General features: G+C 40.1%; 1 protein-coding gene across 1 annotated transcript in view; it reads right to left on the reverse strand.

Moving 5' to 3' along the window:
- Nucleotides 1-24,766, reverse strand: part of ACSM3 (acyl-CoA synthetase medium chain family member 3) — a 52,503-nt gene extending 27,737 nt beyond the window's left edge. The window contains exons 1-2 of the mRNA XM_052660623.1: nucleotides 24,557-24,766; nucleotides 23,546-23,756 (exon numbers count right to left, since the gene is read on the reverse strand). Of these exons, the coding sequence (XP_052516583.1) occupies nucleotides 23,546-23,756; nucleotides 24,557-24,757 (412 nt within the window). The 5' untranslated portion in view covers nucleotides 24,758-24,766. The remainder of the gene's footprint in view (nucleotides 1-23,545; nucleotides 23,757-24,556) is intronic.
- Between the last annotated feature and the right edge of the window lie 2,215 nt (nucleotides 24,767-26,981).

The raw sequence follows: 26,981 nt of genomic DNA on the forward strand, positions 1-26,981 counted from the left end.
TAGAAATAGAATGGACTTAACAGAAGCTAGAGATATTAAGAAGAGGTGGCAGGAATACACAGGAGAACTATACAAAAAAGATCTTCATGACCCACATTACCACAATGGTGTGATTGCTTGCCTAAAGCCAGACATCCTGGAATGTAAAGTCAAGTGGGTCTTAGGAAACATCACTACAACAAAGCTAGTGGAGGTGATGGAATTCCAGTTGAGCTATTTCAGATCCTGAAAGATGATGCTGTAAAAGTGCTGCACTGAATATGCCAGCAAATTTGGAAAACTCAGCAGTGGCCACAGGACTGGAAAAGGTCAGTTTTCATTGCAATCCCAAAGAAAGGCAATGTAAAAGAATGTTCAAACTGCTGCACAATTGCACTCATCTCACACGCTAGCAAAGTAATGTTCAAAATTCTCCAAGCCAGGCTTCAGTAGTATGTGAACTATGAACTTCCAGATGTTCAAGCTGGATTTAGAAAAGGCAGAAGAACCAGAGATCAAATTGCCAAAACCTGTTGGATCATCGAAAAAGCAAGAGAGTTCCAGAAAAACATCTACTTCTGCGTTATTGACTATGCCAAAACCTTTGACTGTATGGATCACCACAAACTGTGGAAAATTCTTTTTTTTTAAATATAAATTTATTTATGTTAATTGGAGGCTAATTACTTTACATTACTGTATTGGTTTTGCCATACATTGACATGAATCCGCCACGGGTGTACATGTGTTCCCCATCCTGAACCCCCCTCCCACCTCCCTCCCCATCCCATCCCTCTGAGTCATCCCAGTGCACCAGCCCCAAGTACCCTGTATCATGCATTGAACCTGGACTGGTGATTCATTTCACATATGATAATATACATTGTTTCAATGCCATTCTCCCAAATCATCCCACCCTCACTCTCTCCCACAAAGTCCAAAAGACTGTTCTTTACATCTGTGTCTCTTTTGCTGTCTCGCATACCAGATCACCTGACCTGCCTCCTGAGAAATCTGTATGCAGGTCAAGAAGTAACAGAACCAGACATGGAACAACAGACTGATTCCAAATTGGGTAAGGAGTACTTCAAAGCTATATATTGTCACCCTTCTTATTTAACTTATATACAGAGTACATCACGTAAAATGAAGGGCTGGATGAAGCACAAGCTGGAATGAAGATTTCCAGGAGAAATATTAATAACTTCGGATATGCAGATGATATCACTCTTATGGCAGAAAGTGAAGAGGAACTAAAGAGCCTCTTGGTGAAAGTGAAAGAGGAGCATGAAAAAGCTGGCTTAAAACTCAACATTCAAAAAACTAAGATCGTGGATCTGGTCCTATCACTTCATGGCAAATAGATGGGGAAACAACGGAAACAGTGACAGATTTTATTTTATTGGGCTCTAAAATCATTGTGGACGATGACTGCAGCCATGAAATCAAAAGATTGCTCCTTGGAAGAAAAGTTATGACCAACCTAAACAGTGTATTAAAAAATAGAGCCGTTACTTTGCCGACAAAGGTCTATCTAGTCAAAGCTATGGTTTTTTCCAGTAGTCATGTTTGGACGTATGAGTTGGAATATAAAGAGAGCTGAAGGCCAAAGAATTGATGCTTTTAAACTGTGATGTTGGAGAAGACTCTTGAGAGTCCCTTGGACTGCAAGGAAATCTAACTAGTCATTCTTAAAGGAAGTCAGTCCTGAATATTCACTGAAAGGACTAGTGCTGAAGCTGAAACTCCAATACTTTGGCCACCTGATGCAAAGAATTGGCTCATTTCAAAAGACCCTGATGCTGGAAAAGATTGAAGGCAGGAGGAGAAGGGGATGACAGAGGATGAGATGGTTGGATTGCATCACCGACTCGATGGACATAAGTTGAACAAGCTCTGGGTGTTGGTGATGGACGGAGAATTCTGGCATGCTGCAGTCCATGGGGTTGCAAAGAGTTGTACACGACTGAGGGACTGTAGTGAACTGAAGGGTGTTCCCTGAAATAGCAGCATCCACATCACTTGGGAACTTGTTAGAAATGCAGAATCTCAGCATTCTCCCAGGCTTCTTGGATCAGAATCTGCATTTTAACAAGAACCCAGTGATTCATATGCACATCAAGGCTTGAGATAGTGAATTAGATGATTTTTTAAAATTCCAGTAACATTGATTTATCACATATGTTTTGTGTGCACATTTTAATTTGACTTAGAAATTATAATTTGACTAATAATTGTAAATTTACTTATAATTTGACTTATAAATTGACAACATTATAATTTAACTTATAACCAAAGACTAGTTTCCATGCTCGTCTTACCTCCTTTACCCATTTCTCCCACCCCAAACCCCTTGCCCTTTGTAACCACTATTTTGTTCTCTGAGTTTGTTTTTGTTATTTTATTTTTGTTTATTTTGTTTTATTATTTGTTTTATGTTCTACATATGAGTGAAACCATATTATATTTGTCTTTTTTGTCTGCCTTATTTCACAACTTTGGCTTATGGACCCTCAATGTCCATCCATGTTGTTTCAAGGGCAAGATTTCATTCCTTTTTATGGCTGAGTAGTATTCCATTCAGAAAACAAAGATCATGGCATCCGGTCCCATCACTTCATGGGAAATAGATGGGGAAACAGTGGAAACAGTGTCACACTTTATTTTGGCGGGCTCCAAAATCACTGCAGATGGTGACTGCAGCCATGAAATTAAAAGACGCTTACTCCTTGGAAGGAAAGTTATGACCAACCTAGATAGCATATTCAAAAGCAGAGACATTACTTTGCCAACAAAGGTCCATCTAGTCAAGGCTATGGTTTTTCCAGTGATCATGTATGGATGTGAGAGTTGGATTGTGAAGAAAGCTGAGCACCAAAGAATTGATGCTTTTGAACTGTGATGTTGGAGAAGACTCTTGAGAGTCCCTTGGACTGCAAGGAGATCCAATCAGTCCATCCTAAAGGAGATCAGACCTGGGTGTTCTTTGGAAGGAACAATTCTAAAGCTGAAACTCCAGTACTTTGGCCACCTCGTGCGAAGAGTTGACTCACTGGAAAAGACTCTGATGCTGGGAGGGATTGGGGACAGAAGGAAAAGGGGACAACAGAGGATGAGATGGCTGGATGGCGTCACTGACTCGATGGACGTGAGTTTGAGTGAACTCCGGGAGTTGGTGATGGACAAGGAGGCCTGGTGCGCTGCGATTCATTGGGTCGCAGACTTGGACATGACTGAGTGACTGAACTGAACTGAGTATTTCATTGTTTGTGTGTGTGTGTGTATAAAACATTCCCTATATCCTATATTCATTCATCTGTTGATGGATTCATGCGCTGTTTCCATATGTTGCAATGAAAATAGAGGTATGTGTGTCTTTTATGTCTAAAATTAGTGTTTTTATGTTCTTTTGGTTAATAACCAGAACTGGAATATTTGGATCATATGGTAGTTCTAAATTTTTTAAAGAATTTTCATACTGTTTTCCACAGTGACTGCACCAATTTGCAATCTCACCAACAGTGTATGAGTGTTCCTTTTTCTTCACATCCTCTCCAACATTTGTTATTCCTTGTTTTTTTGACAATAGTCATTCTAATAGATGTGAAGTGATATTGTGGTTTTGATTTGCAATTACCTGATAATTCACGCTGATGAACATCTTTTCATACAGGTGTTGAACATCATATATATTCTTTGGAAAAATGTCTATTCAGATCCTCTGCCCATTTTTCAATTGGATTGTTTGTTGTTGAGTTTCATGACTTAACTTTTTTTGGGATGTGTGTGTGGTTTTGGCCATGCTGTGTGGCACATGGGGTCTTAGTTCCCCAACCAGGGATCAAACCCCTGCCCCCTGTAATGGAAACACAGAGTCCTTCAATAGACCACCAGGGAAGTTCCATGAGTTAATATATTTTGGATATTAACCTTTTATCAGATATGATTTGCAAACATCTCCCATTTGGTAGGTTTTCTTTTTTGTTTTGTTGATGGTTTTCTTTGCAGTCCAGAGCTTTTTATTTTGATGTAGCCTCATTTGTTTAATTTAGCTTTTGCTTCCCTTGCCTGAGGAGACATATCCAGAAAGATATTGCTAAGAAAAATGTCAACAAGCATACTGTCTATGTTTTCTTCTGGGAGTTTTATGGTTTTAGTTTTTACATTCATGTCTTTAATCCATTTTGAGTTAATTTTTTATGAATGGTGTAAGATAATGGTCTTTCATTCGTTTGAATCTCCAGGGTTTTCAATATACAAAATCATGTCATCTACAAATAATGACAGTTTTACTTCTTTCTTTCCAATTTAGATGTGTTTTATTTCCTTTTTTGCCTAATTGTCACTAGGAGTTTTAGTGCTATGTTGAGTAAGAGTGGTAAGACTGGGTACTCTTGTCTTGTTCATGATCTTAGAGGGATAGCTTTCAGTTTTTCACCAGAATTATGTTAGCTGTGGGTTTGTCATAAATGGCCTTTTGAGGTACATTTGTTCTATCCCCTTTTTGAGAGTTTTTATCATAAATGAGTTTTGAATTTTATCAAATGCTTTTCCTGCATCTGCATCTATTGACATGATCATATGATTTTTTTTTTTTTTTTTTTTTTTACTTTTTTTTTTGGCTGTGCCCTGTGGCTTATGGGATCTTAGTTTCCTGACCAAGGATTGAACCTAGGCTCTTGGCAGTGAGCAAGTAGAGTCCAAACTACTGGATTGCCTGGAAATTCTCAATTATATGATTTTTATTCTTCACTTTGTTAATGTGGTGTATTACATTGATTTATTTGCAGATGTTGAATCATCCTTGCATACCTGGAATAAATCCCACTTGATCCTGGTGTGTGATCCTTTTAATGCATTTTTGTATTTGGTTTGCTAATGTTTTGTTGAGGATTTTTGCATGTATATTCATCAGAGACATTGGCCTATAATTTTCTTTTTGTGTGTTTTCATTGTTTGATTTTGTAATCAGGGTAATGATGGCCTTGTAAAATGAGTTAGGGAAGCAGTCCCTCCTTTTCAATATTTTTGAAATAGTTTGAAAAGTGCATGTGTGTGTGCTAAGTTGCTTCAGTCATGTCCAACTCTTTGCAACCCTATGGACTGTAGCCTGCCAGGCTCCTCTGTCCATGGGGTTCTCTAGGCAAGAATACTGGAGTGGGTTTCCATGCCCTTCTCCCAGAGATCTTCCCAACCCATGAATCAAACCTGCGTCTCTGAAGTCTCCTGCATTTGCAGGCAGGTTCTATACCACTAGTGCCTCCTGGGAAGCCATAGTTTGAGAAGGATAGCTACTAAATCTCAATGTGTGATAGAATTCACCTGTGAAGCTGTCTGCTGGAGGACTTTATTTGGGGGAAGATTTTCTATTAATGTTTCAATCTCCTTACTAGTAATCAGTCAATTCAGATTTTCTATATCTTCATGCTTTAGTCTTGGAAGATTGTAGGATTCTAGAAGGCAATGGCACCCCACTCCAGTACTCTTGCCTGGAAAATCCCATGGATGGAGGAGCCTGGTGGGCTGCAGTCCATGGGGTCGCTAGAGTCGGGCACGACTGAGTGACTTCACTTTCACTTTTCACTTTCATGCATTGGAGAAGGAAATGGCAACCCATTCCAGTGTTCTTGCCTGGAGAATCCCAGGGACGGGGGAGCCTGGTGGGCTGTCGTCTCTGGGGTCGCACAGAGTCAGACACGACTGAAGCGACTTAGCAGCAGCAGCAGCAGCAGCAGGGATTTATTCATTTATTTTAGGTTGTCTAATTTGTTGGTGTATAGTAGTAGACTTCATAGTAGACTTATAATCCTTTGTATTTCTATTGTATCCATTGTAATCTATCCTCTTTTGTTTCTCATTTTATTTATCTGAGCCTTCTCTCTATTTTTTTGGTGAGTCTAGCTAAAGATTTGTCATGGTTATCCTTTCAAAGAACCAGCTCTTTGCATTGATCTTTTGATCAATGAACTAGTCACATTGATCTTTTCCATTGTCTTCTAAGTCTTTATTTCATTTATCTCTGCTCTAACTTTTATTATCATTTTATTATCATTCCCTTTCTCATACAGATTTTGGGCTTGTTTTATTCTTTCTTTTTTCCTAGCTCCTTTAGGTATGAGGTTTAGATTATTTGAGGCTTTTCTTGTTTCTTGAGGTAGGCCTAGATGACTCACTCTTAGTACAGCTTTTGCTGCATCCCATAGATTTTGGCATATCATCTTTTTCTTTTCATTTGTCTTTAGGTATTTTAAATTTTCTCCTTTGATTTCTTCATTGAGCCAATAGTTTTTAAATTGCATGTTGTTTAGTCTTCACATATATGTGATTTTTCCAGACTTCCTATAGTTGATTTCTAGTTTCATTTTATTGTGGTCAGAAAAGATGCTTAATATGGTTTTAATTTCCTTGATTGTATTGAGACTTGCTTTGTGACCTAACATGTGATCTATCCTGGAGAATGTCCCATGTGCACTTTAGAAAAATGTGTATTTTGTTGCACTGGATGAGTTATGCTATATTCATATAAATCTATTAAGTTTATCTGGTCTGATGTTTCATTTAAAGTCAATGTTTTCTTATTGACACTCTGTCTGAATGATCTGTCCGTTGATGTAAGTGAGGCATTAAAGTACCCTTCCATTATTATGCTCCTGTCAGTTTCTCCATGTAGGTCTTTATATGTTTTGCTACTCCTGTGTTACATGTGTATGTATATAGATAGATAGACAGACAAATAGATACAGATATATAGATACATAGATAGATATCAATTATTTGTATCTTCTTGAGGGATTGTTCCCTTTGTCATTATGTGATGTCCACCTTTATCTCTTCTGGCTTTATATCTTTTGGCTTGAAAGTCTATTTTCTCTGATATGAGTATGACTACACCCACTTTTTTTTGGCTGCCATTTGCTTGAAGTATCATCTAACATCCCTTCAATTTGAGGCTGTTTTTTACCTTAGAGCTGAGAGAAGTTTCCTGGAGGAGGTATAGCGTTGGGGTTTATTTTTAATCCATCCAGCTACTCTTTTTTTTTTTTAACTTAATTCTTTTAATTAAAAGTTTTTTTAAGGTTTTTACCCATGAATCTACATTTAGGGTAATTATTGATAAATGAGGATTTAGTAGTGCCATTTTATCTTTGTTTTCTGGTTGTACTGTATCTCAATAGTCCTTTTACTACCAATAACATCGTCTTCACTTGGGGGTTTCCCTGATAGCTCAGTTGGTAGAGACCCTGGTTTGATCCCTGGGTCAGGAAGATCTGCTGGAGAAAGGGATAGGCTACCCACTCCAGTATTCTGGCCTGGAGAATTCCATGGACTGTATAGTCCCTAGGGTTGCAAAGAGTCAGACATGACTGAGAGATTTTCACTTTCACTTTCTCTTCATTTAGTTATACAGTTTCTCTCCTTTCTCTCTTCCCCTTTTATTTTTCTATTGTTTCAAATTATTTTGTTGTTTCAAAATTATCTTTTTGTGTTGTGAGTTCATTATCAAATTGAAGTAACTATAGTTATTTTTTATTTCTTTCCCCCATTAACCTTTATGCTATAATTGTTTAACAATCTATTCTGATGTACAGTTGCAATTTTCTGATTCTGTTACCTTCCTCAAGGTTTTGTGTACTTCTGCCTTTTTGTTTTTGGTAGAAGAGCCTTTCAGCATTTCTTTCTTAAATTAAAGTTTAGTTAATTTACAATATTACATTAGTTTCATGTGTACAGCAAAATGGTTCAGTATTTTTGCAGATTATACTCCTTTATGTTATTACAGATAGTGGCTATAATTCCCTGTGCTATACAGTATATCCTTATAGCTTGTGTATTTTATACACTGTAGTTTTTCTTTCCCCTCCACTCTGTTTTATATATCTGTGAATCTGTTCCTATTTTGCATACACATTCATTTGTTATTTTAGATTCCACATATAAGTGATAACATATAGTATTTGTTTTTCTCTGTCTGACTTATTTCACTAAGCATAATATTCTCTAGCTCTATCTATGTTGCTGCAAATAGCAAAATTTTATTCTTTTTAATGACTGAATAATATTCCATTATATATCTCACATCTTCTTTATCCAGTTATCTATTGGTGGGCACTTGGGTTGCTTCCATGTCTTCCATGACTTTGTAAATTGTGTTGCTGTTAACATTAGGGTGCATGTATCTTTTTTCTGAATTAGTGTTTTCATTTTTTCCAGATATTTACCTGGGAATGGAATTGCTGGGTCACCTGATAGTACTATTTTTAGTTTTTGAGGAACCTCAATACTGTGGCTGCACCAATCTGAGCTCCCACTAACAGTGTACAAGGGTTCCCTTTTCTCTACATCCTCTCCATTTGTTATCTGTAGGCTTTTTGATGATAGACATTCTGATAGGTATGAGGTTATATCTAGTAGTTTTGTATTATAGTTTTCTAATAATTACTAATGCTGTGTATCTTTTCATATGTCTGTTGGCCATTTGGAACTGGCACTGTTCCATTTGAATGTGTGTTTTCCTTCTTCCTACACCAGGACCTTTGCCCCAAAGGTGGGAAGTGATAAAGGAAGTAGGGCTCGTGTGTCTAGAGGTCCAGTGTTCTGTCTATGTAGGTGTCTGGGGCTCCACTTAGATGCAGCTTATTGTCATGTCTTTTCCTGGGTTGTGGTTACCCTATATCTAGTTCCATGCTGTGGTGTGGAATGAGCAGGAACTGGTCATCTTGGACTGGGGTGCACAGTGAGGTGGTCTCAGAAAACCTGGTAACCCCTAGGGCAAACCTCTCTCTGCCCTGCCCAGGGACAAACCAGCATCTGTGTGCTCCTCATGAGAGGAATCTAAGCTTCTCCAGCCTTTCTATCTGTACCAATAGTTCTCCAAGCAGCTAGTGGGTATTGCCTCCTCCACATGGGTCCCCAGGGCTGAGATGCCCAGTCTGTGACTTGACCTACTCACTCCCTAGGGCAGGTGTCCACCCAAGAAATCTCCTTTTTCCTCTAAGTTCCCTCCCAGTGGCACAGGTCCCAGCTCAATCACTCTTATTCCCATCCTACCCTTTTATATGTGCATCTTTCTTATAGCCTTGGTTGTATAGAAGTCCTTCTGCCAGTTTCCAATTAGTTTTTTTGATATGTTCATGGAGGATATTACTGCCATGTACTCTTACTCTGCCATCTTCAAGAAGCCCTCAACATTTCCTGTAAGGCCGCTGTGAAGTAAAATGAAGTCGCTCAGAGGTGATGCACTCCCTCAGCTTTAGTTTTTCTGCAGAAGCCTCCTTATGTTGCCTTTCCTAATGGAATCAATAGATCTCTTAGAAATTCTGCATAAAAAGAAAAAATAAAACTTAGTTATCCTTTCTGGTCTGGATCATTTCTAGACTTCTGAAGTCATGCTTGCTAATTTTTTCTTCTTTATGGTCTGCTCTGTTTCCAGCGCTTTCTATTGCATTATTTATATCATTTATTGAGTTCTTTGGCTCTAGAAATTCTGTTTGTATCTCTTTTAGAGATCCAACCTTTTGGTAAAATATCCCTTCTGTTTTTATTCTATTTTATTCCTGAGCTCATTGAAATGACTTTCTGAGTTTTCTTGTGCTTATTGACAGCTATTTTGAATTCTCTATCTGATTGCAATCTTCTATGAGTTTAAGTTTGGTTTCTGGAGAAGTGTCACTTTCTTTTTGTGATACCTTATTACTGTGGTTTTTCACAGTGCTTGGTATCTTGTACCTCTGCCCACACATTTGAAGGAGTGAATATCTTTCTTATTAGGTAAGATTGTTGTGTGTGTGTGTGCTCAAACATATCAAACTCTTTGCAACTCCATGAACAGTAGCCTACTGGGCTCCTCTGTCCATGGAATTTTCTAGGCAAGAATACTGTTGGTTGCCATTTCCTACTCCAGGGGATCTTCCTGACCCAGGAACTGAATCAGCATCTTTTGTGTCTCCTGAATTGGCAGGCAGATTCTTTACTTCTAGGGGCCACCTGGGAAGATTTGTTTACTTTGATTCTAAAAATTCAATACATTGGTAGTTAGAGGACCTTCTTTTTTTTCCAGCAGGTGGCACTACAACACGTGTCTTTGTTTTCCCTAACCTGACCAGCCTCTGACAGTACTACGGAATCAGTATTTTCCACCCTATTACCTGTCAGGGGTGTGCCTGGAGCCCTCATTGTCACTGCTTGTGCCTTTGGAGTCTTTGGTGCCTTCTGCTGCAAGTGTTGCTGTTGTTGCTCATGTCACCACTGGATGCACCATGATGGCAGGCACCTCTGCTACATCTGGGGTTGTTGGGGTTGTCAGGTTTGCAGGCACTGCTGCCTTGTGCAGGGGTGTTGGAGCCTTAGGCACCGCTGTAGCTGGTAGGGCTGGGGTTGCAGGCCCTGCTGCTGCTGCCTGGTTCCCTTTAGCTGCAGGTACTGCTGCCACTGGGAAGCTAGAGTTGTGTACACCACCTCCCCAGCTACCACTGAGTTCTTTCTCAGATGTGTGTTCATCCACTGTGGTCGGAGAGCCAGGATTATGGGCACTCCTTCACCTTGTTCCCTTGATTCTGCCTCCTATGTACCATTCCATCCACCTTCAGATGTACAGATGTGTGGATCTCTCTGGTATCCTGGTGTGTTGTGCAGAGGACCTTTGTAGAGTTATATATGTTTTACTTGTTGCAAATTGAAGGGGAGAGAAAAAGGAAACATCTCACACTACCATGATGTTGAATTACCACATCTAGATAATTTTTTTTTAAATTTATTGAGATACAGTTGATTTTTTGAAAGCTGTTCTTATTTTCAAATTTTATAAAAACTTCTAGAAAATTCTAGAGGGTACACTGGGCTCTACACTGAGTTTCTGAATGCCTTTGGGCAAATGACTTAATGTTCCTTTTTCCCCAACTATGAAAGCTTTCCCTTCTCTGTTTATAAAATGAGATTTTCTCTTCCTAATCATAAGGCTCTTGTGATGATAAAATGAGCAAATTGAGAGAGTAACAGGCAGGAAGCCCAGGGGTCTCCAAACAGAGGAAATAGGCTGCAAGTGTCAGACATATTTTCTCTCTCTCGTAAGCGGCAGGAGGAAACAAACAATGTCACATTTTTTCCCATCTTTATACAAAATTAAAAGGAGGTTTCACTTAAAATTCTGTGTTGCCATGATGACACCTGGCTCCACCTGAACTTAACTTTTCTCAAATCTTGAGCTAGCCAATGCATTTTTTCTTATGGAAATGTTTGTCTTAAGCTATGTTAATGAACTATGTATTCACCCTAGACTCTGTCTTTCTTCAAGTCAGTTCAATTAAGATTCATAACGATAAGGGCTCAACAAACCTGTATGTTTTACTCATACATTGTTCTCCTAATCTATGTTAATAAAACTATATTTACTTGGAAAACTGTCTTTCTTCAAGATTCATGTCAATCATTTTATGGCCCGGGATGACTCACCAGGTGCCAATGTTATCTTAAAATACATGTGTGGGTGAGGGACCTGGTACCTCTCTGAATTTTAGAATATCTGCTTGCTCTAATTAGCAGCTTGCTGATAGGTATATAACATACTGCTAAAGGCTAGCAGGGGGGGCATTCTTTCTGCCCCCTTCTGATGTCTATGTCAGAAGCTTTCTCTATCTCTTTTATACTTTTTTAAAAATTTATTTATTTATTTGTTTTTCCTCATTTAATAAAACTTTATTACACAAAAGCTCTGAGCGATCAAGCCTCGTCACTGGCCCCTAATGAATTCCTCTCCTCCAGAGGCCAAGAATCCCAGCGTCTTCACAGCTCAGCAACAATCTTTCAAAATGAGTGAATGTTTATTATAATTCCTGAGGGACCACAAGTATTATATAAACTTCTTCAAGAGACTGAAGTGGGATAGTAGATTTTTGTGGTAAATGGCACTTAAAGGAACATATTCTTGGCAATTATTATTTTTTTAATGATTATATACTGAGATTTCTGTTGGAATTTGACCTACAATACGTTTGCAAAAGTTTGAAAACGAAAATATGATGAGTTTGTTGTTGGCCCTGGAGACTATAGGCATATCTAAGAACTTGGAAATAAGGAAAATAGATTGCCTTCCAAGAGCTAAACTGTAAACTCAATATAAAATAGAATAGAGATATTCATAGTCAATATAAACAGACATATGATTCACAGGGCAACAAGATTAAGCCATACCCTTATATATAACATATTAATATAGAATTGGTTTCAGAAAGGGATATTGCAGCCACAGAACATAGAAAAAGGAGACTTACTAGGGCAAATCCTGATAGTACTCATCTAAGCCTGTCTAGAGGAGAAGTCTCTGTTAAGGGATTTTACATATTGTAGTCCCTGGGATGAGGTGGCCCCTAGCCAGTACCTATATTCACACTGCACTGTTTTCATTTTCTCAAATCTACAAATTATTTCTTGCCTCGGGACCTTTGTAGAGCTTTTCCATTTGCTTAGAATGAATGCTCCCATCACCCATACCTTCTCCCTCTGGCTGACTCATCCCTCAGTTTCAGCTTAAGTTATGCGCCTGGCCTTCTCTCAGTCTGTAGTAGCACCCCTCAAACATTACAGTGGTTCTTGTGCTATTTCCTTGATAGCACTTGTCACACTTATCAACTCTGTGTTGACTTGACTCCTGACTCTCTCTCCCACTGGATCATAAACTCCACAGCTCCTAAAACATAGCAATTGACCAATAAACATTTATTGCTTGAAAGGATGATGGGTATAATAAGATGAGGTGGATGAACTGAGCTTTCAAACTCCAGTGCCAATAAATTAAATTATGAAAGTTACTTGTTTTGTCCGCTAAACAAACGTCTGGCTTATTTTTGTCTTATGTAGGTCTGTTAGCAGGGAGAGAGGGCTACTCATGCCAGAGTCTTCTGGCCCTTCAGGCAAATTAATAAATTGGTAATTTTATACACCTTGAATCATAAACAGGATAATGAGAAGCCTCTCCTAAGATGCAGAGCTCCACTCTCCACACACTAACATAAGCTGGTTAGTGACCAGTAGCAAAATCTGCCAGTTTACCCAAGTCTTTCTTGTCATTCTCCAGGCCCCCAGAGGGAGAGAGGCTTACTTCTTCTAGTTCTGTGGTTCTCAAACTTGGACATGCACCAGAATCACCTGCAGGGCTTAATAAAACAGATGTCTAGGTTTTTAATATCTCAACCCCAGTTTTAGATTTGGTAAACCTTGAATGGAGCTAAAGAACTTACATTTCTCCAAGTTTCCAGTAATTCTGATTTTGAATGCTACATTGTAACATTATCCCTCTTCAGTACTATGTACTTTTCCTTTTTTGAAAGCACAGTAACAGTTTTTTCACTACTATACCCTTTAGTAATGCATCCCCAAACATTTTAAGACTCCTCCAAAGGCACAGTTCAGTTGTATATTTTTCTTATTTCTTTGAAAAAACTGCCAATTGCGCAACAGAGCTTATGTTGTGTATCCCCTTAAAAAAATATGAAAATAAGAATTATCCACCATCTAGCTTTAAAAAGAGAGTTTAACAATATGTTTAAAGCATTCTGTGAGCTCTGCCCCAAATTACCAGGTAGTCATGATCCAGAATATTGTGTTAACCATTCCTTTGCATTCCTTTATCATTTTGTCACATGTATATAGCCCTATGTAATACATAAATAGCTGAGGCTACTTGCAAAAATTATTTAAGTTTTATTAAAAGGGAAAAATTATTAAGAAATCCAGTAATTATAAGTTCATTTTTAATTCTACTATGAAGACTAGCATTGTTAGTATATTAGATTTACCATTTATTCCTCCTCATTCTAAGAGAACCTGCCTTCCTTCTGCCCACAGCCCCAATAACCAAGCTTTATCAGTTGAAGCTGCCTCTGATCACTTCTGATTGGCCTAATCTAAGCTGTGCCAATCAGATTCTGCCTTAAATTTTAAGAGACTGAGTGGATTAGAGGATGTAATATGTAGGTTAGGATCTGAGATATTTGTCTGGCAAATCAAAACCATGCACCAACGAAAATGAAGAGAAAGTATTCCTTAGCAAGAAAGAAGAGGTCAAAGGAGCAGGAGTTTGAGAGAAGCAGAGAGACAAGAGGCCCTGTGGCTTTGTTAGGGGAAGCACACTGACTGAAACCGCCCACCCTGGCCAGGCACCATAGTAACCATTTGCATGAATTGTTTTATGACAGGAGGTTCTGGTAAGGAACACAGAACTAATAAACCTTCACCAACTGGAAGAGTTCGGGAAAGGTCAAAAGGAGACACCACATGTCAGACCACCTCCCAGAATCCTTCTCTCTAGCATCCATCTTGGTTGAACAAGGCATGCACTGCCAGGAAGTTCTCTGAGTCAGAATGATTGGCTAAAGACAACCCATTAGAAACTAAGCCCATCACCATAAAACCCAAGACTGCAAGCTATGTGACAGAGCTTTTCTCCTGGGTTCCCTTACCTTTTGCTCTCCACCTGGGTGCCCTTTCGCAATAAAATCTCTTGCTTTGTCAGCACATGTGTCTCCTCAGACAATTCATTTCCGAGTGTTAGACAAGAGCCCAGTTTCGGGCCCTGGAAGGGGTCCTCCTTTGTGCAACAGCTTCAGAGCAAAAAAGGTAGAGACAGAAACTGCCTGCTGAATAGCCTGTCCTCTTACAGAGGCCAGCTTTTCTTTCTTCACTTTTTCCCCTGTAAAATTCTCCAGTAAATATTCAATAATTCTTCTTCACTATTGAACTATTGAATATGAATGGATTTCTGGTCCTGGTACTCAAACAGTCTGTTATTGAGGCTTCCCTGGTGGTTCAGTGGTTAAAAATCCACCTTGCAAGGCAGGGGACACCAGTTTGATCCCTAGTCTGGGAGGATCCCACATGCCACGGGGCAACTAAGCCCTTGTGCCAAAACTACTGACCCTGCACTCTGTAGCTCATGAACCGCAACTACTGAAGACCTCGTGCCCTAGGGGCCATGCTCCACAACAAGAGAAGCCATCACAATGAGAAAGGGCTCACACACCACAACTAAAGACTAGCCCCTAATCTCTGCAACTAGAGAAAGTCTGTGCAGCAAAGAAGAACTACTGCAGCCATAAATAAATAAATATATATATTTAAAAAGATTAGTCTGTTACTAAGCTGTTTTTTAGTTGCTAAGTTGTGTCCAACACTTTTGTGACCCATGGATTGTAGCTCACCAGACTCCTCTGTCCATGTGATTTCCCAGGCAAGAACACTGGAGTGGGTTGCCATTTCTTATCCAGGGTATCTTCCCAACCCAGATTGAGCCTGCATCTCCTGCATTGACAGGCAGATTCGTTACCACTGAGCCACCAGGGAAGCCCTGTGTTATTAAGACAGTGAGCTTGAACAGTATTCATGAAAGCAGTCATTTTATTAAAAAACTATGCAAAAGTGGACGGTGCAACTCCAGTGAATAATTTACAAGTACACATGAGATTAGAGCATATAGCTCTCCTCAAATGCAAGTAATGATTATAGCAAATTAAGAAAGTTAATATAATGATTTATTACAATAATAAAGATATTAATTCAACAAATATTTTACTGAAATTTGGAGTCCCAGAGATGAATATATCATAGTCATTGCCTTTTAGAAGCTTTTTCACAGTCCTATGAGAATGACTGAGGAGCAACGCCACTTCCAAGGAGCAGTGCCTGTGCGGGTGCAGGAGGGACGAGAGAAGCTACTGCACATTCAAGGTCAGGAGGGGGAGCCGTGAGGAGATACCCCTCGTCCAAGGTAAGGAGCAGTGGCTGCACTTTCCTGGAGCAGCCGTGAAGAGATACCCCATGACCAAGGTAAGAAAAACCCAAGTAAGACGGTAGGTGTTCTGGGAGGGCATCAGAGGAGACACACTGAAACCATAAACACAGAAAACTAGCCAATCTGATCACACGGACCACAGCCATGTCTAACTCAATGAAGCTAAGCCATGCTGTGTGGGGCCACCCAAGTCGGGCGGGTCATGGTGGAGAGGCCTGACAGAATGTGGTCCACTGGAGAAGGGAATGGCAAACCACTTCAGTATTCTTGCCTTGAGATCCCCATGAACAGTATGGAAAGGCAAAATGATAAGATACTGAAAGAGGAACTCCCCTGGTCGGTAGGTACCCAATATGCTACTGGAGATCAGTGGAGAAATAACTTCAAAAAGAATGATGGGATGGAACCAAAGCAAAAACAATACCCAGTTGTGGATGTGACTGATGATAGAAGCAAGGTTCAGTGCTGTAAAGAGCAATATTGCATAGGAACCTGAAATGTTGGGTCCATGAATCAGGGCAAATTGGAAGTGGTCAAACAGGAGATGGCAAGAATGAACATCAACATTCTAGGAATCAGCGAACTAAAATGGACTGGAATGGGTGAATTTAACTCAGATGACCATTATATCTACTACTGCGGGCAGGAATCCCTAAGAAGACATGGAGTAGCCATTATGGTCAACAAAAGAGTCTGAAATGCAGTACTTGGATGCAATCTCAAAAATGACAGAATGATCTCTGTTCATTTCCGAGGCAAACCATTCAATATCATGGTAATCCAAGCCTATGCCCAAACCAGTAATGCTGAAGAAGCTGAAGTTGAATGGTTCTATGAAGACCTATAAGACTGTTTAGAACTAACAACCAAAAAAAAATGTCCTTTTCATTATAGGGGACTGGAATGCAAAAGTAGGAAGTCAAGAAACACCTGGAGTAACAGGCAAATTTGGTTATGAAATACAGAATGAAGCAGGGCAAAGACTAATAGAGTTTTGCCAAGAAAATGCACTGGTCATAGCAAACACCCTCTTCCAACAACACAAGAGAAGACTCTACACATGGACATCACCAGATAATCAACACCTAAATCAGATTGATTATATTCTTTGCAGCCAAAGATGGAGAAGCTCTATACAGTCAACAAAAACAAGACCGGGAGCTGACTGTGGCTCAGATCATGAACTCCTTATTGCCAAATTCAGACTTAAGTTGAAGAAAGTAGGGAAAACCACTAGACCATACAGGTATGACCTAACTCAAATCCCTTATACAGTGGAAGTGAGAAATGGATTTAAGGGACTAGATCTGATAGACAGAGTGCCTGATGAACTATGGATGGAGGTTCATGACATTGCACAGGAGACAGGGATCAAGACCATCCCCAAGAAAAAGAAATGCAAAAAAGAAAAATGGCTGTCTGAGGAGGCCTTACAAATAGCTGTGAAAAGAAGAGAAGTGAAAAGCAAAGGAGAAAAGGAAAGATATAAGTATCTGAACGCAGAGTTCCAAAGAATAGCAAGGAAAGATAAGAAAGCCTTCCTCAGCGATCAATGCAAAGAAATAGAGGGAAACAACAGAATGGTTGTTTTCTAGAGACTAGAAAAGATCTAGAAAACTAGATCTTCAAAAGATCTAGTCTTTAAAAGTCTTTGAAAGACTAGAGATCTCTTCAAGAAAATTCAGGATACCAAGGGAACATTTCATGCAAAGATGGGCTTGATAAAGGACAGAAATGGTATGGACTTAATAGAAGCAGAAGATATTAAGAAGAAGTGGCAAGAATACACAGAAGAACTGTACAAAAAAGATTCACGACCAATATAATCACGATGGTGTGATCACTCACCTAGACCCAGACATCCTGGAATGTCAAGTCAAGTGGGCCTTAGAAAGCATCACTATGAACAAAGCTAGTGAAGGTGATGGAATTCCAGTAGAGCTATTTCAAATCCTGAAAGATGATGCTGTGAAAGTGCTGCACTGAATATGCCAGCAAATTTGGAAAACTCAGCAGTGGCCACAGGACTGGAAAAGGTCAGTTTTCATTCCAATCCCAAAGAAAGGCAATGCCAAAGAATGCTCAGACTACCACACAGTTGCACTCATCTCACACACTAATAAAGTAATGCTCAAAATTCTCCAAGCCAGGCTTCAGCAATATGTGAACCATGAACTTCCAGACGTTCAAGCTGGTTTTAGAAAAGGCAGAGGAACCAGAGATCAAATTGCCAACATCCTCTAGATCGTCGAAAAAGCCAGAGAGTTCCAGGAAAACGTCTCTTTCTGCTTTATTGACTATGCCAAAGCCTTTGACTGTGTGGATCACAATAAACTGTGGAAAATTCTGAAAGAGATGGGAATACCAGACCGCCTGACCTGCCTCTTGAGAAACCTGTATGCAGGTCAGGAAGCAACAGTTAGAACTGGACATGGAACAACAGACTGGTTTCAAATTGGAAAGGGAGTACATCAAGGCTGTATATTGTCACCCTGCTTATTTAACTTCTATACAGAGTACATCATGAGAAACGCTGGGCTGGAAGAAGCACAAGCTGGAATCAAGGTTTCCAGAGAAATATCAATAACCTCAGATACGCAGATGACACCGCCCTTATGGCAGAAAGTGAACAGGAACTAAAGAACCCCTTGATGGCAGTGAAAGAGGAGAGTGAAAAAGTTGGCCTAAAGCTCAACATCCAGAAAACTAAGATCATAGCATCTGGTCCCATCACTTCATGGCAAATAGATGGTGAGACAGTGGAAACAGTGTCAGACTTTAATTTGGGGGGCTTCAAAATCACTGCAGATGGTGATTGCAGCCATGAAATTAAAAGACACTTACTCCTTGCAGGAAGGTTATGACCAACCTAGATAGCATATTGAAAAGCAGAGACATTACTTTACCAACAAAGGTCCATCTAGTCAAGGCTATGGTTTTTCCAGTAGTCATGTATGGATGTGAGAGTTGGACTGTGAAGAAAGCTGAGCACCAAAGAATTGATGCTTTTGAACTGTGATGTTGGAGAAGACTCTTGAGAGTCCCTTGGACTGCAAGGTGATCCAACCAGTCCATCCTAAAGGAGATCAGCCCTGGGTGTTCATTGGAAGGACTGATGCTAAAGCTGAAACTCCAGTACTTTGGCCACCTCATGTGAAGAGTTGACTCATGGGAAAAAAAAAAAAACCCTTATGCTAGGAGGGATTGGGGGCAGGAGGAGAAGGGGACGACAGAGGATGAGATGGGGGACGACAGAGGATGAGATGGCTGGATGGCATCACCGACTCAATGGACATGAGTTTGAGTAAACTCCAGGAGTTGGTGATGGACAGGGAGGCCTGGCATGCTGAGATTCATTGGTTTGCAAAGAGTCAGACACTACTGACCCACTGAACTGAACTGAAGTGATGAGAATGACTAATGACTATGTTGATTATATTCTTTGCAGCCAGAGATGGAGAAGCTCTATACAGTGAGCAAAAATAAGACCAGAAGCTGACTGTGCTCAGATCATGAACTCCTTATTGCAAAATTCAGACTGAAATTGAGCAAAGTAGGGAAAACCACTACACCATTCAGGTATGACCTAAATGAAATCCGTCAGGACTATACAGTGGAAGTGGCAAATAGATTCAAGGGATTAGATCTGATAGACAGAGTGCCTGAAGAACTATGGACAGAGGTTTGTGATATTGCACAGGAGGCAGTGATCAAGACCATCTCCCCGCCGCCCTCCCCCCCCCAAAAAAAATGCAAAAAGGCAAAATAGTTGTCTGAGGAGGCCTGAGAAAAGAAGAGAAGCTAAAGACAAAAAGAAAAGGAGAGATAAATCCATTTGCAAGCAGAGTTCCAAAGAATAGCAAGGAGAGATAAGAAAGGCTTCCTCAGTGATCAGTGCAAATAAATAAAGGAAAACAATAGAATGGGAAAGACTAGAGATTCCTTCAAGAAAATTAGAGATATCAAGGGAAGATGTTATGCAAAGATGGCCAAATAAAGGAAAGAAATGATATGGACCTAACAGAGCAGAAGATTTTAAGAAGTGGTGGCAAGAATACACAGAAGAACTGTAAAAAAAGATCTTCATGACCCAGATAACCATGATGGTGTGATCACTCACTTAGATTCAGAAGTCAAGTGGGCCTTAGGAAGCATCACTAAGAACAAATCTAGTGGAGGTGATGGAATTCCAGTTGAGCTATTTTAAATCCTAAAAGATCATGCTGTGAAAGTGCTGCACTCAATATGCCAGCTATGGAAAACTCAGCAGTGGCCACAGGACAGGAAAAGGTCCGTTTTCATTCCAATCCCTAAGAAAGGATATACCAAAGAGCATTCACAGTGCTGCACGGTTGCCCTCATCTCACATGCTAGCAAAGCAATGCCCAAAATTCTCTAAGCCAGGCTTCAAAAGTATGTGAACCATGAACTTCCATATAGTCAAGCTGGTTTTAGAAAATGCAGAGGAACCAGAGATCAAATTGCCAACACCCATTCAGTTCAGTTCAGTCACTCAGTTGTGTCCAACTCTTTGTGACCCCATGAACCACAGCTCACCAGGCCTCCCTGTCCATCACCAACTCCCGGAGTCCACCCAAACCCATGTCCATTGAGTCGGTGATGCCATCCAACCATCTTATCCTCTGCCGTCCCCTTCTCCTCCTACCCTCAATCTTTCCCAGTATCAGGGTCTTTTCAAATAAGTCAGCTCTTCACATCAGGTGGCCAAAGTGTTGGAGTTTCAGCTTCAGCATCTGTCCTTCCAATGAATATTCAAGACTGATCTCCTTTAGAATGGACTGGTTGGATCTCCTTGCAGTCCAAGGGACTCTGAAGAGTCTTCTCCAATACCACAGTTAAAAGGCATCATTTCTTCAGCATTCAGATTTCTCTATAGTCCAACTCTCACATCCATACATGACTACTGGAAAAACTATAGCCTCGACTAGACAGACCTTTGTTGACAAAGTAATGTCTCTGCTTTTCAGTATGCTGTCTAGGTTGGTCATAACTTTCCTTCTAAAGAGTAAGCATCTTTTAATTTCATGGCTGTAATCACCATCTGCAGTGATTTTAGAGCCCAGAAAAATAAAGTCAGCCACTGTTTCCACTGTTTCCCCATCTATTTCCCATGAAGTGTTGGGACCAGATGCCATGATCTTAGTTTTCTGAATGTTGAGCTTTAAGCCAACTTTTTCACTCTCCTCTTTCATTTTCATCAAGAGGCTCTTTAGTTCCTGTTCACTTTCTGCCATAAGGGTGGTGTCATCTGCATATTGAGGTTATTGATATTTCTCCTGGCAATCCTGATTCCAGCTTGTGCTTCTTCCAGCCCAACGTTTCTCATGATGTACTCTGCATATAAGTTAAATAAGCAGGGTGACAATATACAGCCCTGATGTACTCCCTTTCCAATTTGAAACCAGTCTGTTGTTCCATGTCCAGTTCTAACTGTTGCTTCCTGACCTGCATACAGGTTTCTCAAGAGGCAGGTCAGGCAGTCTGGTATTCCCATCTCTTTCAGAATTTTCCAGTTTATTGTGATCCACACAGTCAAAGGCTTTGGCATAGTCAACAAAACAGAAATAGTTATTTTTCTGTACAGCATTGGAACATCCATTGGAACATCGAAAAAGCAAGAGAGTTCCAGAAAAACAGCCACTTCTGCTCTATTGACTGTGCTAAAGCCTTTGACTTTGTGGATCACCACAAACCGTGGAAAATTCTTAAAGACATTCGAATACCAGACCACCTTACCTGCCTCCAGAGAAATCCATATGCAAGTCAAGAGGCAACAGTTAGAACTGGACATAGGAAAACAGACTGGTTCCAAATCGGGAAAGAAATACGTCAAGGCTGTATATTGTCACCCTGCTTATTTAACTTCTATGCAGAGTACATCATGCGAAATGCAGGGCTGGATGAAGCACAAGCTGGGATCAAGATTGTCGGAAGAAATATCAACAACTTCAGATATGCAGATGACACCACCCTTATGGCAGAAAGCGAAGAAGAACTAAAGAGCCTCTTGAGGAGAGTGAAAAAGTAGGCTTAAAACTCAGCATTCAGAAAACTAAGATCATGGCGTCCAGTCCCATCATTTCATGGCAAATAGACAGGGAAACAATCGAAATAGTGAGACGCTTTATTTTGGTGGGCTCCAAAATCACTGCAGATGGTGACTGCAGCCATGAAATTAAAAGACATTTGCTCCTTGGAAGAAAAGCTTTGATCAACCAGAGAGCATGTTAAAAAGCAGAGACACTACTCTGCTAACATAGGCCTATCTAGTCAAAGCTATGATTTTTCCAGTAGTCATGTATGGATGTGAAATTTGGACCATAAAGCTGAGCGCTGAAGAATTGATACTTCTGAATTATGGCATTGGAGAAGACTTTTGAGAGTCTCTTGGACTGCAAGGAGATCAAACCAGTCAATCCTAAAGGAAATCAGTCCTGAATATTCATTGGACGGACTGATGCTGAAACTGAAACTCCAATACTTTGGCCACCTGATGCGAACAACTGACTCATTAAAAAAGACCCTGATGCTTGGAATGATTGAAGGCAGGAGGAGAAGGGTACAACAGAGGATGAGACGGTTGGATGGCATCACTGACTCAGTGGACATGAGTCTGAGCAAGCTCCAGGAATGATGGGCAGGGAAGCCTGGCATGCTGAAGTCCATGGGGTTCCAAAGAGTAAGACATGACTGAGCGACCAAACTGAAATGAAATGATGAGAATGACAGCTTTATAAACAAATAGTATGCCCAGACAGTACAGTACAGGTTAAATTAGAAACATACCATTTCTTTAGGGGAGCCCAAAAAAGAAAGCACCTAGACTGGGAGATCAGGGTGATGTTGCTGAGAAGGTGACATTAGAACTGAGACTTTTAAGTTTAATAGGAGTTGTCAAGGGATTAGGTGTGAATGAAAGACTTTCTAAGCATAGGAAATAGTGTGCACAAAATCAAGGAGACAAGAAAGATCACAAACCTTATAGGAAACTATTTGAGATGGCTGAAGAGTAGGAGTATGGGAAAATGAGAAAAACAAATGGAAGATATCTAGAGCCTTCCACAATTCACCTCAGATTTTATCTGGTAGGCAACAAAGAGTTACTAAATACTATCAAGCAACAAAATAAAAGGATAACATATGTGTTCTAGAAAGAACACTGCTGTGGAGGATGAATTGGATTGAGATGGGGTATAAACACACACAGAATCAGGAGTAGGGATTCTTTTGGGAAAATCCACTCAAAAGGTAGTAAAAATGAAGTAAGGAAAGAGCAATGAAGTTGGAGAAGAGGAGGTACTTTGGAGCCATGTAGGAAGTCAAATTTATAAGATGTAAGAACTGATTAGGAAGGAGGAGTAGCAGATGCCTGGCTTAGGGCACTAGATGAATGGTAATGACCCATGAGAGGAATAAAGGTTTGACACAAGAACAAGGATGAGTTCCTTGAGTTTGTGACTGATTGAGTTGCAGATGATTGTGGATCCTATAGGAGGAGAGAAGAAGTTGGTATATAGGTGTTCAATTGTTGATTGGTATTAACTTAAATGTATTTCATTATTTAAAAAAATAAAAAACCAACTCATAGTTAGGTGAAAAGATAAGACATGTTTCCAACACATTTCTAAGGTTCTTGAGAATAATACCATGTTGTGTATAGTTCTTCAAATAATTGGCCAAAATAAATGTCTCATGTTTACTTAGATGTTCTGGAAAATCTCTCATCCACCATACTTTAAATATTGCAACACCAACACTACTAACCTGTGCGCAGACAGGCTATATTTGCAAGCCACCATTCAGGGATCCTGGGCAAAAGCAGAATTACTCGATCGCCCCTTTGCAGACCACAGGCTTCTGTAAGTATATTTGCAAATTTCCTTGATAAATATCCTAGTTCCTCAAAACTCCATCTCACTTCTTCTCCGTTTCCATTTATCCACCAGAAGGCTGGATTGGAAGGTCTCTTCCCAGCCTGAGAAAAGACAAACCAGTCATAGATTTAAAGGTGGTTATGCAGCTAAATTCTATTTCAACTGACTTAATGTAATATTTTCTCTGAAGACAATTCACAGGTCTTTAGTTAGGACATACTTGGAGTATTTGGGAGTAACTCTGGGGTCCTTATTTCTAGATTTTGGGAGCCATGTCACTTCTTTCAGCACATGTGATTTCTCATTTAGCCTGATTATTTTTCTTTCCATAAAGGTAGAATTCTTGCATCCCTTTATATTTCTCTCAATGCTCTTTGCCTCATTTCCTACCATTTTTTTAATTCTTGGATTCACATTTCATTCTTAGTACTTTATATTTATTTAATTTTAATATTTATTTATTTATTGGGCCACTTCAGGTCTTCGTTGTGGCACACAGGATCTTCACTGCAGCACATTGGATCTTTTGTTGTGGCCTGTGGCCAGCAGGCTTAGTTGCCCCATGACATGTGAGATCCATGTTCCCTGCTTTGGAAGGTGGATTCCCAACCACTGGACCAACAGGGAAGTCCCTACTCCTTTTTATTCAAAAAAAAAATTTAACCTATAATCATACATTTTTATAATCCAGGCTTTTTCAACCATGGAACTCTTGATGGTGAACCAGATGTCCTGTGCATTACAGGGTATTTAGCAACACCCCTTAGCCTCCACCGATTAGCATACACCCTCCCCCAACTCATAGCAACAAAAGGGTCTCCAGACATTACCAAATGTCCCCTGGGGGGAAAAAACCACTCTCTGTTAAGAAACTGCAGTCTGACTGGTCCTTGCTCCATACCTTTTCCATATTGGTCCATTGGTCCAGGACATCTTTGGCAAAGTTGAAATACTCTGGGATCTCTAGTTTAAAGTCCTGTTTCATGGATTCATAGTTGGAGAAATTCTGAGGGGTCACGGTTCTGTAATCTTTATGCAATGCTCTCATAGAGCCAGGAATTGCTAGGCACTGAAAATATTTGGCACAAAGTAATATCTTCATGGTGACAAGGGCTAACGTCAGTCTGGCTAAGTATTTTAGCACCCAGAATTTCTACAGATACAATCCATCTAAAAGACAAGCAAAAAGACATGCATTTGTTTCAGACATATCCCCAAGCAGCCAAGTTTTATTATTATTAATCATCATATAGTACTATTTTCTGAGAACTCACTATGTCCCAAATACTGTGCGCAATGCTTTACTTACATACAATTTATCATTAAATCTTCAGAGTAACCCTGTAAAGTGGATGCTATTATCGTCTCTGCAGATGGAGAATATGATGAGTAAAAGGTTGTTTCAGTCGTCTCTGGTTTAAACAACAGATAATTATTTCTCACAGTTCTGGAGGCTAGGGAGTCCTAGATCAAGCTGCTGGCTGGTTCAGTTATCCCATGAGGGCTCTGTTCCTAGCTTGCAGATGGTTGCTGTCCCTCTGTGATCTCACATGATGGAGAGAGAGAGAACCCTGCTCTCTCTTCCTCTTCTTGGAAGATACTAATCCCATCAGGGGCCTCACTGTCATGACCTCATCTAAACCTAATTATCTACCAAAGGCCCCATCCCCAAATACCATCACATTGGAGGTCAAAGCTTTAACATAAGAACTGTTTTGAACTGGGATAACATTCAGTCTGTAACAGATGCATTGATTGGATTTGAACCTAGAACTGTCTCATTCCAGCCCATTCTTCTGACGAGTAAGGGCTAGTGCCTCCCATATACATTTCTAAAAAAGAAAAGATCTGGGTCATCCAGTTACTCTCAATGAAAGCAAAGAGTTAAGCTTTTAATCTCTTTCATCTAAGGATTTCAAAAGGAGTGTAGAAATGTTAAGGAGAATTCTTCCCAGTGGATAATCCATAGATGAAGAAACAGGTAGCAAAGTACCAGTTACTCATGAAAGCACTGTCAAAAGTCCTCTAGTTTAAACACTATAATTCCCACACTCCAGATAGGAGCCAACACTACCTTCAGGCTTGGAGCTGCATTTACCAGATATATGAAAATAGAGTTTAGCCTTTTGTAGGAGAGGCCTCTCTGGGCCAGCCAGCCCTCCCTCCTTCTGTGGGAAATCATTTGATCACAATATCATTTATTTGGCTGAGGTCTCATAATTGAGGCTATTTAAAAACAGTTTTAGGGACTAAGGGTTTTCTTTATACTTTCTGTAATCTTCCAAATTTCCTGCAATGAAACACTACTTTCACAATCATTGCTGCTAAGTAACTTCAGTCTTGTCTGACTCTGTGCGACCCCATGGACGGCAGCCCACCAGGCTCCCCAAGTCCCTGGGATTCTCCAGGCAATAACACTGGCCTGGGTTGCCAGTTCCTTCTCCAATGCATGAAAGTGAAAGTGAAGTCGCTCAGTCGTGTCCGACTCTTAGCGACCCCATGGACTGCAGCCTACCAGGCTCCTCTGTCCATGGGATTCTCCCGGCAAGAGTACTAGAGCGAATCACCATTGCCTTCTCTGGCTCACAATCATTAAATCATCATTTTTAGCTTCAATTCTAACTTTACAGTATGTAAGGCAGAGTAGCTGTGTGGAAGCATTTATGTATTGATATATTTCCGAACAATGATTAATAATGGATGCCAGCCATACATTTAACCCTAAATGGACCTGGCAATTAGGCATCATATTGTTGCACTCAATGCATCCTCATAGTTACTTAATATAATGATTTATTATGATAATAAAGATATTAATTCAACAAATATTTCACTGAGATTTACTGTAAGCCAAGGAGACCTGGGTACTTCGTCTGACCCTTTGATCTATTTGTGTGCAGACCTGACAAGGGAATGAGAATAAGCCCTTTTAAATCATCTGATTTAAACCTCCTCATTTTTCACCTGCAAAGAAAACAGGATCCCACAGAAGGGAAGCAACTTGCATTAATGTGATACGAGAATTAGGACTAGAATGTTGGTCTACAGATCAATGGGATTTCATTCAAACAGTGCTTCTCAAACCTGGCTATATAATTGAATCATGAGGAAAGTTTTATAAATGTACTGATGCCTGAGTCTTAATTAAATCAGAATCTTTGGGGTTAGTGTTGTAGCCACGCGTTCCAGGAAACAAACTCACTCAGAAGGACAATGCAGATAATGGAGTGCAGTTTATTACACCAGCGGGCCCAAGGCAGAATCTCCTCTTAGCCAAGGACCCCGACCAGTTTTTGTGAAAACCTTATATACCCTAAGTGTACTTG

Source organism: Budorcas taxicolor, chromosome 2 (genome assembly GCF_023091745.1).
Source record: "Budorcas taxicolor isolate Tak-1 chromosome 2, Takin1.1, whole genome shotgun sequence".
NCBI classification, from domain to species: domain Eukaryota; kingdom Metazoa; phylum Chordata; class Mammalia; order Artiodactyla; family Bovidae; genus Budorcas; species Budorcas taxicolor.